The sequence below is a fragment of the Phoca vitulina genome, unplaced genomic scaffold (assembly GCF_004348235.1).
Source record: "Phoca vitulina isolate PV1807 unplaced genomic scaffold, GSC_HSeal_1.0 scaffold15, whole genome shotgun sequence".
Classification (NCBI taxonomy): domain Eukaryota; kingdom Metazoa; phylum Chordata; class Mammalia; order Carnivora; family Phocidae; genus Phoca; species Phoca vitulina.
The window spans coordinates 13,154,493-13,171,949 of record NW_022589718.1 but is presented as its reverse complement, the minus strand read 5'-3'; the positions used below and the strand labels follow the sequence as shown (position 1 = coordinate 13,171,949).

Here is a 17,457-nt window from a genome sequence, read left to right as displayed (position 1 = left end):
CTGGTCCCTCATCCCCTTAATTGCTATTGAGTGTTGAAAATGACTCTGGCCCTGCCTTAAATGAACTTCACTACCTGCTGGTGGCTCCCGAGGAATACAGCTTTGCCCTCTCACAATGAGGGGGACCCCCTCGAGCTGGTGATCTGATTTCTAAGAATATCCAGTGTGATACCCCAAAGGATCTCATGCACAGCTGGCCCAAGGGGTTCCCTGACCTGGATTCCTGGCATGGGGAGAAGCTCAAAACGTATCTGTGGTCCTTATAAGTCTTCATTTCCCAAGTAGGTGAGGCCCCAAGTTGGGATCAAGTCCTCCAATGTGGCCCATCACCCTGCATTGAGAGCCAGAGAGGAAGGGGAGGCCCATGGGGTAGAAGGAAATACTGAGGACTTCTGCATGTGGACCGAGACCAAAGGCTGGGCATCCTGTGTGAGCTTTGTCTGGGGGCCCACTCCTAGACCAGTCAATGAGGGCTAGTGGAGCCTGTGCCCTGGATCCTGACCCCGCTGGGTTCTGTGCCCATGGGATGTCACTCAGAATACCCAGCTGTCAATAGATTTCCCCACATGTAAAAGCAGGTTAGAAGAGGCAGGAGGTCTTCATCAATCCCCCAGCACCCCCGGGTTCTGTGGAGTTTCCTTGCAGGTTCCAGGCCCCCTGCACCTCCACCTCTGCCAGGATGCTGCTTCATCTATTTATGCTTTGGAGATCTGAATAAGATGCCATGTGAAAAGGGGCTTCTCAAGCAAAATCTCTTCTATTAAACCATCGAAGTCAATTTGCCCGGGTAAAATTCCCTCCAGCATTGCATTTTACTCTAGAAACGTGTTGGGCCAGACCCAGGTCGAAGATCCATCTTTCTCCTCCTGCCACACTGGGGAGGATGCCGCTCTCCACAGACCCATCCAGCCCTCCTGAGCATCTCCCTCCCTTTGATGTAATTGCTCTCCCTCCCCCACTCCCAGCTGCCTGTGTTGCAGAGAGGCCATGCCTCCTCCAGGGAAACGGGAGCAACGGTAAATGGGCATTTCTTGCTTCTGGCCAAAGGCTGCGGGGCAAAACTGACGTTGCTGACAGATGGACATTTGTTAAAGCCAAAGTGCTCTTGCCCTTTTGTTTGTTTCTTCACACTTTCCTCAGCACAGGACCGGGAATATTCTGCCAAGTGGACAAAGCATCACTCAGTCCAGTTGTTTTGTTGCTGGCCTTCCACTTTGGAAACTTCATGGAAAAGATGGGTCTTCCTCAGCAGAGTGAGCGGAGGGCTTGGGGTACCAGATACCCCACAGGGCTGGGAAGCCAGAACCCCTTTTCTAAAAGAACAGAAGCAGAATCTCAAAGATGTCCAGGCCGGCTTACTGGCACGGATGGGTCATGAACGCATTCCTCCCTTACGGAGCAGATACGTGTTTCCACACCCTGCTTAGCAAACCAGGAGACGGCCTGTGCCCTCGGCACGGCTCTGCTGAGCGGGTGCAACCAAAGGGACTCGCCGGGCCAGCCTCAGGCCAGGTCTGGCCCAGCGGCGGCTGGCTGTTCACCGTGGCAAGGAGGGTGGGAGCAGGGGAGCTGCTGGGCCCGGCCCGCTCCCCGAGGCGGGTGCTCTGCTGAGAGCCTGGCCCCTGTGTTCACTAAGGGCACGTGGACGACCCCTCGGGGTGCTGTTCTGGTCCCCTGCGCCGCCGGCACGTGTAAGTGGGCTCCGGCTCGGAATGGTGAAGGCGGCGGCAGCCTGGCAGGCTGCTCTGTGGGGAAGGAGACCGTCCAGTGGGAGCCCTGCTTCACCGCCTTCTCCCCACGTGTCTTTCCAGATGCGCTGGCTCCCTCCCTCCGAGGCTACTTCTCAGGGCTGGAAGTCCCGTCAGTTCTGCTGAATGCTATGTAAGTACTTGGTTTGCGCGGCCGCTGTGAGCCCCGTGCGGAGCAGACGTCCGGGACGTGGGGCGCGCGGCACCCACACCTTCCAGACTGCCTGTTACCTGTGGTCGCCCGTCGTCCTCAGACCCCTGGCGGGGCTCCTCTGTGGCCTTGCGGCGCTGCCGGGGCGTCCACCTGGGGTTGAGGGAGACCGAGGGATGTTACCCTGTCCGCATCTCATCCCGGTCTTCGCTGTCCTAACTCAGCAGCCAGCGCTGCTTCCGGGCCGTGTCGGGGGCCGGGACACCGGATGACGCAGCGGCAGTTCACCCGCTGCCCGCGTCACTCGGCCACCGGCCTCCGCTGCCCCCAGGGCGGGCTCGTGGGACCCTCGGCCGTTTATCAGAACTGACTTCCATGCGTGCGTGCGTGTTAGAGCTTGGGCCAAGCTCTCCCTAGTAGGCTTGCCTTACAGTGTCTTGTCTCGAAGGAAACAATATGCTGAATGGGCATCTTTGCGCCTAACCTTGCTTCAGGGAACTACCAAGTCAGTTTTTTTTCTATAAATGTATAATTTGTGTAAAATTCCAAGCGCCGCCTTTAATTCGGTATCTTGACTGGATCTCTGTTAAATACAAAACACTGTTACTCTGAATTCTGATAGGGTGTGTGAATTTGGGGGGTCTGCCCTCAAGGAAATCTCTGAGATGACACAATTCTACAGTCTGCGGTTTTTCTTGGTTTATATCATTCCTTCACAAGACAGGAAGAAAAATGAGTGTAGGGAGGGACCAGACCTTCATCCATTTAGAAATGCTAAAGAGATCATGCAGAATTATGTACATAACTATACCTGATGCTGATCTTTTGAAGGACGTATGTGGGGAAAACTGGCCTCCGGTTGACTTAGGTTCAGCTTCAGTGGGGAGTCACAGAGGTCAAGGCCCTCCTAGTGAGGAGGAAGGAGAGCACTGAATAGGCTTTTCAAAGAGTTCTGGGGTTTATTTTCCACAGGCAAGTTGCCCTGTTGACCCCAAGTCTCGCTTGGTGGGTCCTGTCACCTTCATTTCAATTTCCAGGGTGACTGCTGAGCGTGGGCTTCACTTGCTGAAGTCTTTACCACCATAAGAGGCCAGCACTTAGCGCTCCAGTCCTAGGTCGGAAGGCAGGCATCTTTGTTCTGGAGGAAGGGCCTCAGCACACAAGAGGATGGTGGTAGGCAGCAGACCCACGCCCCAGCTGCTCAGGATTCTTGCTCTGCTGGTGGGGTAATGAGTAAGTTGACGGATCACATTTCTCTGCTTTAAGACATCAACTCATTGAGTTAGAATTGTGCCTATTCTTCCCCTAACCAGACCTATTTCTGAGTGTGGCCAGAGCAACACTAGTCCTTGGGGATGATTGGAGGCAGACTACATAAATGTTGCCAAAGGTCAAACAGAGTTAAACACTTTTTGGGTTTTTTTGTTTTTTACCAAAAGATTCTTGGAACCTTTCTTATAACATGAGCATCATGAATCTGTAAAATTAGGGAACTCAGGGATGCAGGATTCCTCAAACTCATCTGAGACAAGGGAGCCCTCTCTTTCACAGACCCTTAGGAGAATGTTGTTTTACATAGAGCACATTTTGGGAAACCATGCCCTAATCTCTTATCCGGAACCCAAACCAGTGACACCCACATACAGAGATCTTTGGGCCAGTGGTCATTATGTTAGAGTTACCACTAATCTGTTTATGATGAGGGAAAAATTAGGACAGTGTTAGATTTTTTTTTTAAGCTGCTTGTATTTGTCCCTTATTCTGAAATTATGTTGTATGTGTGTTCAAGTACCCATTTTACGTGAGATGGTAAATATCCGTGAATGGCAATTGCACTTTAAATGTAGTTTCTTAGAAAAAAAGTCAGTAGTCCATGGTAGATACCGGAAGTATTTAAAATATTTTACTCTTTTGTGAAATATAAAAGTTCGCTGCTTAGGGGGGACTTTTTCTTCCTGGAAACACAATTTGTAAGCTTTGAGGTATATTCTAGGGTCCATTATGTCCAGGACTTCCCAAGTCCATGTGCCATACCCGCATGCCCATAATTAGTTTTTAAAATGACATGTCCCTAGCTCTCTGTTCTTTCTTCGTGCACAAAAGCCTTAGTCATTTCGTCACGAGGGACCCTGCCCCCGTTGCCAGGGCGAGGCGGGTGCAGCCCTGTCGTCCGGCTCCAGAAGGCACTGAGCGACCATGCGCTCTGCCTCCCATGACCGTGCGCTCATCCCTCCGTTCTCAGAGGCTGCTAGGTGTTCACCCGCAGGTACCCAGGACTGCGTAACTGGGATTTCTGAGGCTCACAGAAGAGTTGATGGGTTGGGGGTCGATCTGGCATTCAGCATAAGCAGGTAGTTGAGGAAGTTGATGAAACCGGAAGAGCGGTCAGTGCGACACAGCCTTGAGGCTCACCTGGCCATAGGGTCCACAGAGGACGAGCAGCCTGTGGAGAATGAAGAGTGCCCGGAGGAGCCGGTGAGGGCTGGAGCGCGGAAGGGCAGTGGTGAGCTGCTGGGGTCGGCAGTAGCAGATGGTGTAGGAAACTTGAGTAAGATGAGAGAATACCTCCGAACCCGGCAGTTGCAGTTGGCCGAGGATGGTGGTGGCATAGGGCCTGAGGAGGGATTTTTTTTTAAGCATTTATATAGGCCAAAGGGAAGGCATGATCGTTAAGCAGCGGCATGGTTCCAGCCAATGGGATCCTGCCCTTTGTTTCTATCCGCTCACCTGAGTTGTTCCAGATCATCCTTCCCCACAGACCTTCCCACCAGAGACCTAGAGGCAGCAGTGGCTACCAAAGAAGGCCTAGCGGGTTCCCCCTTCGGAAGTATGGCTTGTGAAGCTGTCGGACCCGTATGCAGGTGCAACATCTCCTGTGGACGCACCGTTTGTTCTGAGCTAGACGTGGGCCACGGGCCAGACTCCTTCCTCGGGGTCTAGAGGGCGCAGAGGAGGGGCAGTAGGCAAGGAGGATGGATAATTGCACTTACTACCACCGCACTTGGGGTTAGGACTCTAGTCTCCCACCCTGCCTAAGGTTAGACCAGTTCAGTGTGGATCCGTTACTCAGGCTCCTTCTAGTCTCTTGGATCAAGTCCTTGAGCTAATAGTCCAGGCTGCGTAATCTTAGGGAAATGCAAATTAGATTTGAGAACAGTGGTTCTGATGAAACAATAAATATTTTAGTGCAAAACTGGTCTTTCAAAAAGGCCAAATGTAGGATAGGTGCGGCCAGTGACGTGGCCTTCCTCTGTTTGCCAGGGCGCAGCGGGTGTCCTTCCTCTCTGGGAAGATGGCACCCGAATAGAAGACAAGAGCAGGAGTGATGGCTGGTATCAGACATGACGGCCTATACATAGACCCAGACCGGCGCTCACTCCCCACACGTGGAGCTCTGGGGGCCACCCTTCCAAGTCCTGAACCGCCCAGGCCCTGCAGGGGTTTTTCATTTACTCACTTTGACCTCCTACTGGGAAATCAGGGACTAGACTAGAAAAGTAAACAAGCTCTTTATTCTTAAGTAAACATATGTTATGTGTCCAGTATGTGCTAGATACAAAAATGTGCATGCAGACCAGGCCTGTGCCCCTGAGGAACTCCAGTTCTAGTGAGTGGGAGTCATGGATATACATTTTAAAGGGAAAGAGTTCCTGCTGAGGATGCTCCAGGATGGGCTTGTGAGGAAAGCCCCTTGGGTGGGGGTGGGGGTGTGCATGTGTTTACCGTCATCCGTGGCAACTGAAGACCGTCAGAGGGGTGGTGTCATTGGTGTTTTAATTTGTTCAGCATCCTGACGGGGTTTAGTCTGGCTACAAGCTCCGTCTGCTCATCACTGGAGTTTTGCTAATGGTCCAGCCATGGACTGGACAAGCCCAGATTACATGATAATCACTGAAAACGATCCATTTCCCACATGCGTTGAGAACAGGAGAGCATGAGCAAGTTTTTAGTAACTCTTGAGAGGGAATGAGTTACACAGCCTTCCTTGTTGGGTATCCAACAGTGTAGTTAAATCAGAGAGAGAGAGAGTTGGGAACCGGGGGGTGGGTGTGGGAGGGCGTTCTTTAAGAACTCCGAAAATCTCCCTGGCCTAGGACCAAGACCGTAGCACCCAAATTATAAGCACATATAGTTACAGCATCAACAAATGAGAGAAGGACACGGCAAGAGATAATGAGACCGGAATGTAAAGCTGCATATTCCTCATGTTTTGTTTTGGGAGGAACGTCTGTCTCTGGCTGTGAGCACGAGGGCCTGGGGGGTGCAGCCATTGTCCGGGGAGCCCCAGGAGCCGGATGTCAGGCAGCGCTGGGAGCTCAGACAGCGCTGTGGTCCTGCAGGCACCTCTGCCTCCAGCTCAGGTCATGGTCCCAGGGTCCTGGGATCGAGCCCCGCGTCGGGCTCCCTGCTCCGCGGGAAGCCTGCTTCTCCCTCTCCCACTCCCCCTGCTTGTGTTCCCTCTCTTTCTGTCAAATAAATAAAATCTTTAAAAGAAGAAGAGGAGGAACCCCGAGGCGCCGTGCCCAGGACCCAGGGCGGTGTTTGCCCTGAATCGCCACTCCCCCTCCTGTTAACCACGGTCTCTGTGTCTCAAGTTCGTTAGCACAATCACTATCCAGTGAACATCTGCAGCCAGTAAGGGACTGTTTTGGCTGCTAAGGATACAAGGGTAAGAAAAGCAAACAAAATCCTTGCCTGCATGGAGCTGACCTCCATTAACAGGGGGAAGATGGGTCATAAATCACTAAGACACACACTAGGTCAGGCGGTGAGACGTGCTCAGGGGAAACTAGCAGAGCGAGGGAGGGGCTTCATGTGCCACGGGGGAGCACGGGGCTCGGGGTCAGCCTGGCGCTTACGGTCAGGCAGCGACCCAGGGCTTCCCCAGATTCATACGGGCTTCCTTGTTCAGAACAGGCTCGCTTGACTCAAGTTTAGAGAATAATTGAACCTCTCCGGTCTTCTTGCCTTCCCCTTTGCTGAGTCCAAGTGAACAAGCTTGCGCACAGCAGGCCTTCGCTGGGCGAGGCGTTAGGGGAGCAGAGAACGCCCCGCAGCCGGCGCGGTGTCGCCCTGGTCCTGAGTCCCGGAGCCCGGGGTCTGTTCGGTTCTTGTGTGAGCTGTAGGGATGGGCCCGAACGCCTGCACCGTGTCCGCGACTGGGGACCCGTCCAGCCACTGCCGTGCCCTCCCCGTTCCGTAAGGGAAGGCACCACAGCCCTCTGCTCGCCACACGGGCGCTGAGTTCACCTACGCGCCGCACCTGGTAGGACGACCCCGGGCGGTCCGAGCGGTGATTTCCCTGCCTTGGCCCGTCCCCTGAGCGTATGCACCAGGAGAACTGCCTGACGGTCCCTGGAGGAAGTTAAAAGAGGGTGGCCGAGTATGAAGACCCGGCCATGGGGTCTCGGCCCCTTCACGGGGCAGGTGAGGGCCACCTACAGGAGCCCCTGCCCCACCCCCCCCCCCACGCGCCCGACTCTCGGCTGGAAAGGGACATTCGGAAGGCCTGCGTGCTCGCTGTAAGGTTACAAGTGCACACATTCAGACTTCCCTGCGGTGTTCTCTGTTCTTTGCGGAGTCGTCTTGGGGGTCCCTGTAGGACAGACTGGCCCGTGTGTGCTCCCTGTCCACGGGGGCAGCCCTGGTGTGCGGACAGGTGCTACTGCTGTCCTCACTGCAAAGAGCAGCCCGGTGACAGTGCCCCGTGCTCCTCACCCACCGGTCCGGAGTCACCCCGATGAGCTTCAGCCCAGACGCCTGGAGGGATGTGGCCATGGGTGGGACATCCTAAGCAGCAGGTGCCCCGAGTGCTGCGCCGGTCTGGCCGTCCCCAGAGGTGCGGGAGGTGGGGAGAATCTGGGGGAGCTGATAAGTTTTATGTACAGAGATGAATATTTCGGGGCACCTGGGTGGCTTAGTCGTTAAGAGTCTGCCTTCGGCTCAGGTCATGGTCCCAGGGTCCTGGGATCGAGCCCCGCATCGGGCTCCTTGCTCAGTGGGGAGTCTGCTGCTCCCTCCGCCTGCCGCTCCCCCTGCTCATGTGCTCTCTCTCTGACAAAATCTTTAAAAAAAAAAAAAAAAGAAGGTGAATATTTCTTTTCCTGTCCTCAACCCAATTTTCACTAGGAAACTGGAATTACATCTGTTAATTCTTTCATAATGTTTTTAAAGTGGAAATCTGGGCAAAACTTTCTTTTTCCTTAGTTCTGAGAAGAGAGTTGTCCTAGGAGGGCAGTCTTTCCTTCCGGCTCCCCCATAAGCCCAGCGGGAGGGTCTCAGCCCAGGCCCAGCCTCCCTGCCGAACCCCAGGGGGGCATCTTCCCGTGCCAGCAGACCAGGGAGGCCTCTGTGGGGAACTCGGGGTTCGCGGCAGTACCCTGCGCGCTCCTGGTCACGAAGCCCCGTGTGCCCGAGTCCGCCTGTCTGTCTGTAGGCAGGAGGGCTGAACACGCAAGAGATGTTAGCAGGGAAGAGGGCCCTTGGCATCCACGCGCCGGGAGGCCGGCGTCCTTCCTTGGCTCCAGGAATTCTCATGAAAACCAGCTGGCTCAGAGGCAGTCATGCCTGCGGAAGAATAGTAAAAATTTATGATCTTCTGGGTCTCGGCACCTTCATATTTCAAAATTCTCAGACCCCTGGGAACAGGATGTAGTCACAAATGTTTCCTCTTAGTTTTTGTTTTCCAGAAGGTGCTTGGAGCAAAGTTGAGCTCATTGATGCACGTGACAGCACAGGATCCTCCTGGAGAATTGCTTTTGTGGCCTGGGGCTGAGCTGGATAGGTTTGGGGCGCTTCCTCTCTCTGGGGGGCTTCAGGTCCTGCACCTCTCCTCGACGGGGCTCTTGAACAGGCCTGGGGGTCCGGCCCTCGGAACTCGGCATGGCTGCCTTGCCTCCTGGGCCGGGCGGCCTGCTGTTGCCACAGCTTCGCCCTGGCCCGTCCCCCACGACGGACACGCGCCTACTCGGGTGAGCGTGTGAAGACCGCGTCGCCCACAGCACACTTGGGTCCAGGGTCCCTTCCCCTCCAGCCTTGGTGCCAGGGAGCCCTGGCAGCCACACTCCACCGCCGGGGCGCTTTCCCTCTGACCAGGCCCGAAGCCCGTGGTCCCCATGGGGAGCTCCGTGCCGCTGGTGTGGTCATTCTCACCGGGCACTTGTCCTCAGCTCCACCGTGGCGGCCTTGGGCCCTTTGCCACTGACTCTCCGTTCTTTGCTCACAGAACAGGCTGACCTTCGGAACCCAGGGAACCCCAAGGGCAGACCAGCGCTGGGGTTGGAAATGACAGCACACCGTTAATGGGTGATTTCTTTCTCCATCCCAGGTTCCAGGTGTGTGATGGTGGCTGCAATCTGTCTTGTGGGTATTAATGCAATCTTCACTGGTGGTTGCTGTGCTCAAGCCGTTCTCCCAGACTGGAGCATGCTGGTGAGTCCCACAGTCAGAGGCCGGACAGGCCCTCTGGGGAGGCAGCGTGTCCCGGGCAGGGCGCGGTGATGGAGACCAGTGTGGTCGGGACCGTCACCCCAGCAGCCCCGGGGATGAGGCCCAGCAGTCTAGGTGTTACCACCTCCCCCAGGTGATCCTGGTGGGTGCTCTAGGTTGAGACGCTCTGGTACAGAGCACTGGGGTCAGGGGTTTGCTCTCCATGATCTCGTCCAGCCACAGCGTGCTTAGGGAAGGGCGTCTGGGAGGGCGGGGGGGGGGGGGTCCTGCAGACCCTCCGCGCACACGGTGAGGCCACGTGCACGTGCTCAGGCCGCAGCCATGGAACGAGCCATTCCGCCATCGGGAATTTACAGATAAATGACACTTTCCCCTTTTAAACCCATACACCTTTTCTGGAAATTCACCATTTTGGTGAGAATCTTTTAGAGATAGTATGTGTATTCCTCCTGACTTCATCCACTTGTACTGAATACAGTGTAGCCCTCTCTCGGTGACACCGAGACGTGTGCGTGAGCCTCTTTGGAAAGAAGAGTGGTTGTCCTTGGGCACAGGCAAATGAGGCAGGGCTCTCACTGGACTCCTCCAGACTCTGGGCTTCCTGCCGGCCGGTGATTTTGGTGATTGTTCATCTCTTTGAGCGGTCCCTCAGCTTCTAGTAGTAAGCGTAGTCTAAAACAGTAACGTAGCGTTCCCGCAGGTGACCGGCCGCTGGCTGCCACACAGAGGGGCTACCAGGCTCTCTGGAAAACTTGGCCTAGAACAACAGGAGTACCAAGGGCAGGCCCACAGCGGTTATGTCTCGGCCCAAATAAGGTGGCAAATTTCATCCCTACAAGGGGCCAATGAAGAAAAGATGAGTCAGAAAGAGGGCAAGATTCCTGCTAAGGACAGAGAACCAGGCAGATCTAGCCAAGGAGGTCATTACCGCATTCTTGGGACTTAGGTAATTTCTTGCTCTCAGAGTAGAGCCCATCCAGAGGCAGGCACGTCGTGTGGGCCCCAGCGGCCTGCACTTGGGGTCTTTCCTCCCACTGACCAAACTTAACAGGGAAGCGTTTTCCACATCGTGTAGGGCAGCTAATGTTTAATCCCACCAATTCCTTAGCCTTCTAATTTATTGGGTGGTTCTTTTGTCATGGTTCTTAATAACAGTGCCCACACTATTCTTACCAATATTATCACCCAATAAAACTTTTTTTTTTTGAGAATTTCTTTTATTTGAGAGAGCGAGCGAGCAAGCACGAGTGTGAGTCGGGGTGAGGGGCAGAGGGAGAGATAATCTCAAGCAGACTCCATGCTGAGCACGGAGTCCAGCCCGGGGCTCGATCTCACAACCCTGAGATCATGACCTGAGCCAAAATCAAGAGTCCGAGGCTTAACTGACTGAGCCACCCAGGGGCCCCCGGTAAAACCTGCTTAAAGGACAAGGTTTTGTTGGTTTCCCCCCACACCACACTCTGGCACACTTTAAACCAATTAAAATCTACCCATGTAATTTTTTGGAAGCAGGTTAGAATAATGATTTTTTTTTTTTTTTAATGCAGTAAACGAACCCAAACATCCGTAATTCCAGGCAAATGCAGATGAGCCTAGTCAGGAAGCACAGCGGCTGGGGCACGCACGCGGTGACTTCATTTAGACAATGGAAGGAGCAGAGAAGGGGTGGGGGTAGCGCTGGGACTCGGGGCGGCCGGCCAGCACGGACCAGACGCGCTGGAGGGTGCCTTGGCACTGGCCATGTTCCGCGTGGGGCTCACCAGTTCCGGGGCCAGCGTGGGTTACAAGAGCAGGTCTGGAGGTGGCCTGCTGGGCGCGCGGCGCGGTTCCTGGGGCGGAGGGGTGCGCGCGTGCAGGCGCAGGCGGGGATGTGTGTTCAGAATGGGGGGGCCGTTTCCAACTACGGGAGACTGTTCTCCTGGAGACTAGCCTGTGAGCCTTTTAAAGTGTCACCTAGGCTTTTTATTACAAATTCATACCGGTATTTGGTTTTTACAGCTATAAAATGAAAACTGTGTTCTATGTCTATTGGGGGTTGAGTAGAGGGGAATATTCCTTATCTGACTTTCGGTAAAAATGAATACATTTAGAGAAACTCTTGGGAAAGAAATCATTAGTCAGTAGGCCAAGTGTATGTAGTAGATGGGGGAAACCGAATTTTTTTACTGCTGGGAGAAAGAGCTCGGGGCTGAGTCGGGGGAGAGCAGGCCCCGTCTGGTCGGGCGTGGCAGCCAGCGAGCACCTTGGCCCCCAACCCAGCAGCAGCTGTGCCCGGTCCGGAGGGCCACAGCTGATCTTTTTGATCAAGGACAACGGACATGAAATGTTTAAGAATTGTAGAATATTCTTTCAGACAGCAGCAGACATTCTCCATGGTCTTATACGGGACAGTTGCGACCCGCCTCCGGCGAGCTTTGTTCCATCTCTTTTCCTGCCCTGTCTCTCCGGTGACCGCCCTTCGGGAAAGGCTGTGAGCAGAAGCTGCTCAGCAAACAGCCTGACCCTCTCCCACCCCGCCCCCATCCCGCCACGGTGCTCCGTGTTCCCGGATGTCTCTGTATTCTGTTTAAAATGTCCTTGTTAATACATTCCAAGGTTTGAACTCCGTTCTTAGCTAAACCCCTTCCTTGTTTACAGGGACTGAAATAGCCACATTCTGACCTTCTCTTCAGTCTGGGAACATCTATGGCAATGGGGACGCATTCTTTTCCCATGTGAGAATTACATCTCCGCAGCACAGTTGGGGAAAAGCTCGGGAAACTATCAGCTCTCATCCCCCCCTTCTCTTTTCCCTCCAAAGCCTTCCTCATCGGCTGGAATGAGCCAGCCCCGTGCACCCTGCTTCCTGCTCCAGAGTCCAGGAAGAAGAAGGGGGCAGAGTCCTGGGAGGCCAGGGTGGGCTGCTGAGAGCCCAGGGGCAGCTGGAGGCCCCCTCCCCCCCCCACGGGCCGCTCGGGAAGGCCCCCATCAGGGCCAGAGCTGCCGCAGACACAGGCTCCGGGTGCTCAGCCGGGGCGTTATCCAGACTCAGGAGCCAAGTCTCAGTGCCACGTGCCATTAACTGTCCGTCGTTCCCATTTCCTTTCCTGGCCTGCATATGGGGGTCTGAAGTTCTGTGTGCAAGTGACTATGGGGTGGAGGGAGGACGGCGTAGTCTTAGGGAGGAAAAGAATCCGAGCTAATCCGTGAGGAAGCGAAACAAATGGCCTGGACAGTGAGGACTCTAGTTAGAGAGCGCCGGCGAGAAGGCCCTGCTGGGGGCGCGGGGGGCTGCCCGAGGGCTGGGGAAGCGCTCGCACGGAGTTCTGAGAGCGAACAGCTTGTAAGACCAGGAGGAGGGTCTGTGCCGCGTGTTCTTGTCCACAGTGGATTATGACCGGGCTTTTGAGGGCCTGGGGGGATGTGTTAGGGGTTTGGGTCTCGGGGAGGCAGGGGGAGGTGTTTTCAGAATCTTTGTCACCTGGCTGCCCGCGGCAAAATGAAGGGTCCCATCAGAAACGCGTAGCAGGGGAGGCGAGCCCAGGATGGCGACGGCGGTGTGGGGAAGTGACAGTCAGCCGAGAGCGCGGGGAGAGCGCAGGGCTGGGTGGAGGGACGGAGACACAGGCGGAGGGGGGCGGGGGCGGGGGCAGGAGCCTCGTGAGGAAGGGAAGGTGGGGAGTCCGGGTTTAGACGCGGTGCCTCTGCGGTCATGGCAGAAGTGTCCACGGCAAAGCTGACAGGAATGGGGACAGTTGTCCGGGAACTGGCTGTGGAACCAGAAAGGCCCGGAGTAGCAACGTGTGCTTGCCCAGAGACGGTCACTGAGCTCTCCAGAGGAGAAGGCCCCCCAGCCGGGCGCCTGCGCAGGGCCGGGGGCGCCCACGGGTGTCCTTGGCCTGCCGTGCGGCAGCTGTGCTTTCAGCCTCTGGTGCGAGGCGGCGTCCGCACGCGGAGCTGGGGCTGCTGTCCGGGGGCGGCCTCGGTAGGAGGCCTCGGCAGCGCGGGCCCCTTAAGGCTCCCAGAGTCCGAGGGCGGCCGAGCGCCGTCCCCTGTGAATTGTTCCAAAGTAGAACAGCCGTAGGGGGACTGCTGTTCCTCAGAAACCGTTTCCTGGAACCAGCCCTCAGCTTGGGCTGCTGGCCCCTGGTCAAGTTTGGGATGACGTGGGACTGTCGTCCCAGCGTCTCGTATCCACTCCGTCTAAGCGGGGTTCCCTCTCTGCGGCCGCTGCCTCTTCCCAGTCTGGGGGGGAGGCTCCTCGGCAGTCGGAGGGCCCGTCAGGTCCCGGTTCATTGGGAAGGCCAGCTGCTGCGGCCCCAGATACTGCCTGGCGCCGAGGCCCCTGCCACCCACCCAGGGCTGCTCCAGGCCACACACACCCGGTGTCCCCGCTGGGTACAAGTCAGGGGCGGCAACAAGATGCTTTCGAGAGCGGGCCCTTCTCCTGGCCCTGCTCACGGAGCGGCACGGGTCCTGTGACATGTGCCCAAGACGGGGTGTGACCGGCGACGCCCCTCCTGTGCTGGGCTCCAGGGGGAGGCAAAACAAAGTGGGATTTCCAGAAGGCGTTTCTCTCCTCCTGCATTCCTGGCCTGTCAGAGAGCTCTGCTGAGAAAGGCTGCGGTTGGGGGAGGGGGGGGGGGGGGGGGGCGCTGCAGGCTCCCGGAGCTTGATCTGGGAGCATCTCCAGCCCCAGGCCTCTCTAGCTGGGCCTCTCCGTGCAAAGCATAAACTGACGCACTAGCACTAGGCAGCTAGCACCACGAGCTCGAGAGAGGCTGAGCGGTACTGGAAGATGACAGGTGAGGCTCTGCACGTCCAGATCCCTGCCCTCGAAAGCGGCGCCCCAGTCTCTCCCGGGGGAGATCGTTCCGTGAACCGTAGCTATGTGGTCATGAGGTTGGGTCTTCTGACTTGCCCTTTATTTCTGCCGTCACCTGCACACGGGCTGTGCCAAGATATTCTGGGTCACAGCGTGGGTGCCCCAGCTCAGTGAGGGCCTGGCATAGATCGGATTTACCAAAATCGTCCAGTTCGTGCTGTTTGCGAGTGTTCGTGGGAGGTTTCTCCAGGAGCCGCTGCCAAAGACACATCCTCCCAAAGAAGTCTAACTTAGGATGGTTCGATGGGGTGTTAGTAATAATGCTGTTTTCGTTATAGCTTCTTCCCACACCCAAATAAGCAGTTCCCTGCACAAAATTCTAGTGTCTGTGGAGTTACTCTGCCTAGACCTTTCCTACCACCCGAGATTTGAGTCTGACGTGTTGGGAAGACGGCAAGAGAACAGGGACAGAGCAATAGTTGAGGCTTTACACAGGTGAAGAAAAGCGCGGGGCCCGCCGGGACTCTGCAGGTGGCAAAGTCTCGGGGATGATTCGAAGGCTTTTTTTCTTTTTTGCCACAAAGCAAAGCACAGGCAAGTGCAGGGGAAGGAGGTCTTGAAAAGTTTCTGGTGAGAGAGAAGTATGTCCTGCCCCCGTGTCTCTGGGGAGAACGGCGCTACTCTGGTGGGGGGTCGTGTTCTGGGCACGTACACACGCGTGCTTGTCGGGAAGCCCCCCACAGCCTGGGGGAAGGTGAGCGCTCCCCTCACCCACGTTCTTTCTGTTTCAGGCTTGAGAACACCTTGCCCAGTTTTGGTCCCTTCAAGACTTTGCCACAGCCTCTGTCACACATCTGTTTTTCTCGAAGAAACAAATATAATAAAAATGTTTTACTCTTTTACACTGTATAATTTTAAGAAATAGTGTGTTATTTGTGAACGCATGGTCTGACATTTCTGTACAGTTTGGAGATATTTTCAAACGAAACATAAAAGATGTCAACAATAAAACCAAGAGAGTGAGTATTTTTATACCAAACATTTTAAGTATGAGAGAATGGATGATCTTACACTGGGTTGGATCACAATTTTTGTGCTTGACTTTTGAATGCTTGTAATTAAAAATAGATATGTTTTTCCTCCAAGCTGCATGTTTGAGGCATGTTTTTAAATATTACAGCATTTCCAGAATCGTATTGTGAATGTATAGCCGTCCACCTGCCTGGCCTGAGTGCAGGGTAAGGCAGGAACAGAACGGCGAGCTGCAGCCCTACTAGGTGCATGCCCCCCCCCCCCCCTTCTAGTGGGACGCTCCCGCGGGACAGTCAGAAGCCCCCAGGAGCTGCTATGGCGGGGGCACGCTGACAGCTAGACGAAGCAGCCTTGCATGGGCCCGCGTTCCTGAGCAGGGTGCAGCTCCCGAGGGGCCCAAGCACACTGTGCCCGGGGTGGGTTCTGCCCTTATCTGGCGTTTCTCCTGCTCCCAGCTCACCCTGTGAGACCCACTGAGGCCCACCTCCCAAGGGAGCTGGCTGCTGCAGGCAGCTCTTGTCTCCCGAGTGGGAGGACTGCGCTGGGGCATCCCCCTGGCCCGAGGAGAGAGGGCGCGGCCCATGGGTGATTGCAGCGGATCGGGTGGTGGAAGCGGACCCCTCCCCGGAGTCTGGCAGCTCAGTCTGTCCCCCTTGTGGTAGAAGAGCCACGTGTAAAAATAAACTGACCTAAGAATTTTCGGCTGCTGACAGAGCTGACCAGATACTAGCTTGCTTAGTCTCACCTTGTGCTGAAGACCAGTGTTTTAGTGATCATATGGTGGTTCTGGGGTGGGAGCGGATTATTTTCCATTAGAAATAAAGATATCAAGAAGCTTTTAAAGGTCATCATTACAAAAAGGGACAAGAAGAGCCAGTGTTGAGGGAGGGGCACGTCCAGCAGGGCGGGGGGTTGCTCCGCTCAAACCCGGCCGCCGTCTGCAGCGCCCCCGGCCCCTGCGGAGACCCCTGGACTCTCGTTTCTAAGGAAAACTGCACTGCCGCACAGTCTACTATACTTTCATAAACTGTGTAAAGATACTTTTCTATTGTCATTTTTTAAAAATAAAGTGCTTTTTCCAGCTGCCACACCATTGCTTGGCACATTCCTTTCTGCAAGATCAAGCAGGAACTTCCCCCCCCCCCCCCCCCCCCCCCCCCCCGCCCAGCCCAGCCCAGCAGGTTTCTTTCCCGTTCTCAGCGCTGACAAAGCTGAGGACCGAGGGACTAAGGAACAGGAGAGGGATGGGACAGCCAAGGAGCAAACCTCTACAAGTGCTCAGCTGGGGCCCCTGGTGGCACATGGACGCCTCAGGCCCCTGGCCCTCACTGACCTGGCAGGAGGATCGCCCTTTTGATGCCTTTTACTGCACCTGCCGGACTCCACACCCACATCAGCCTGCAGAGCTGCAGCTCAGGATGATCTGCGATCTATGAAGGGTCATTTATGGTTTTCTGCCAACGTCAGGGAGAAGCCAGGCGTTGATAGCCATGAGGATAGTGATTATCACCCACCCCTCGTCCCCCGAAAGGGAGGGGGGAGAATCCACAGTGCTCCATTCAGAGTAACACCAACAACCAACAGTAACCATTAACTAGCCTTGGCGGGCACTGCCGTTTACATCCCTTTTGCAAGGGAACCATCCACCGGAAGCAGGTCCCAGTCACGCCGTCCTGTGTCCGGGAGCGTCCGTACGACCGTAGAAGACCAATCTGCAGCTTGCCTCAGCCCATCTGGGACCTGCCCCGGCTGGGGCAGCAGACGGGACAGGCAGCTTGCCCCGAAGGAGATTCCCTTCCTCTCCAGCCTGCCTTGGGCCACTCTGCTGACGACCATAGGTGACATGCAAGTGCCAAGGCCGGATGGTACTTACCAGTCTAGTGTGAACGCCAGGCAGATTCCCACTGACCGGTGAAACACCAGCTTCGTGACCGTATGAAAAATGGTCTTTTCTGTTATTCTGTTGAGTGGGAATACTGTCTTGTCTTTTGGAATTGGGAACTTGGGATAAGTAAAAGGCAGGTCTGTTCGTTCCTTCTGCTTCTGTGCATGATGTCCCAGGTGTGCAGATCCCCAGAACGTGGCCACTAAGCCATCTGGTTACTAAGTGACCCTTCTTGTTCTCTTGTTCACTTGTACCTCTTGTGAGCACAAGACTAGCTATATAAAGCTATAAAACTGACACCTGAAATTAAATACTATGCCTTCCACCTCTGGGACAAAACTGCTAATTAATTTGGAAAAGAACCTTAAAACTTCCAAAATGAAAGTTA

General features: G+C 55.3%; 1 protein-coding gene across 2 annotated transcripts in view; it reads left to right on the top strand.

Moving 5' to 3' along the window:
• RBPMS (RNA binding protein, mRNA processing factor) overlaps positions 1-15,442 on the top strand; it is a 170,337-nt gene extending 154,895 nt beyond the window's left edge. Inside the window, exons 7-9 of one of the 2 annotated variants that reach the window (XR_004300545.1) lie at positions 1,812-1,881; positions 9,227-9,330; positions 14,944-15,442. Coding sequence is in view for 1 of the 2 variants with exons in the window: in XM_032413473.1 (XP_032269364.1) it covers positions 1,812-1,874 (63 nt within the window). In the remaining variant the exon portion in view is untranslated. The remainder of the gene's footprint in view (positions 1-1,811; positions 1,882-9,226; positions 9,331-14,943) is intronic. The other variant, XM_032413473.1, reaches the window with a different exon arrangement.
• The last annotated feature ends 2,015 nt before the right edge of the window (positions 15,443-17,457 follow it).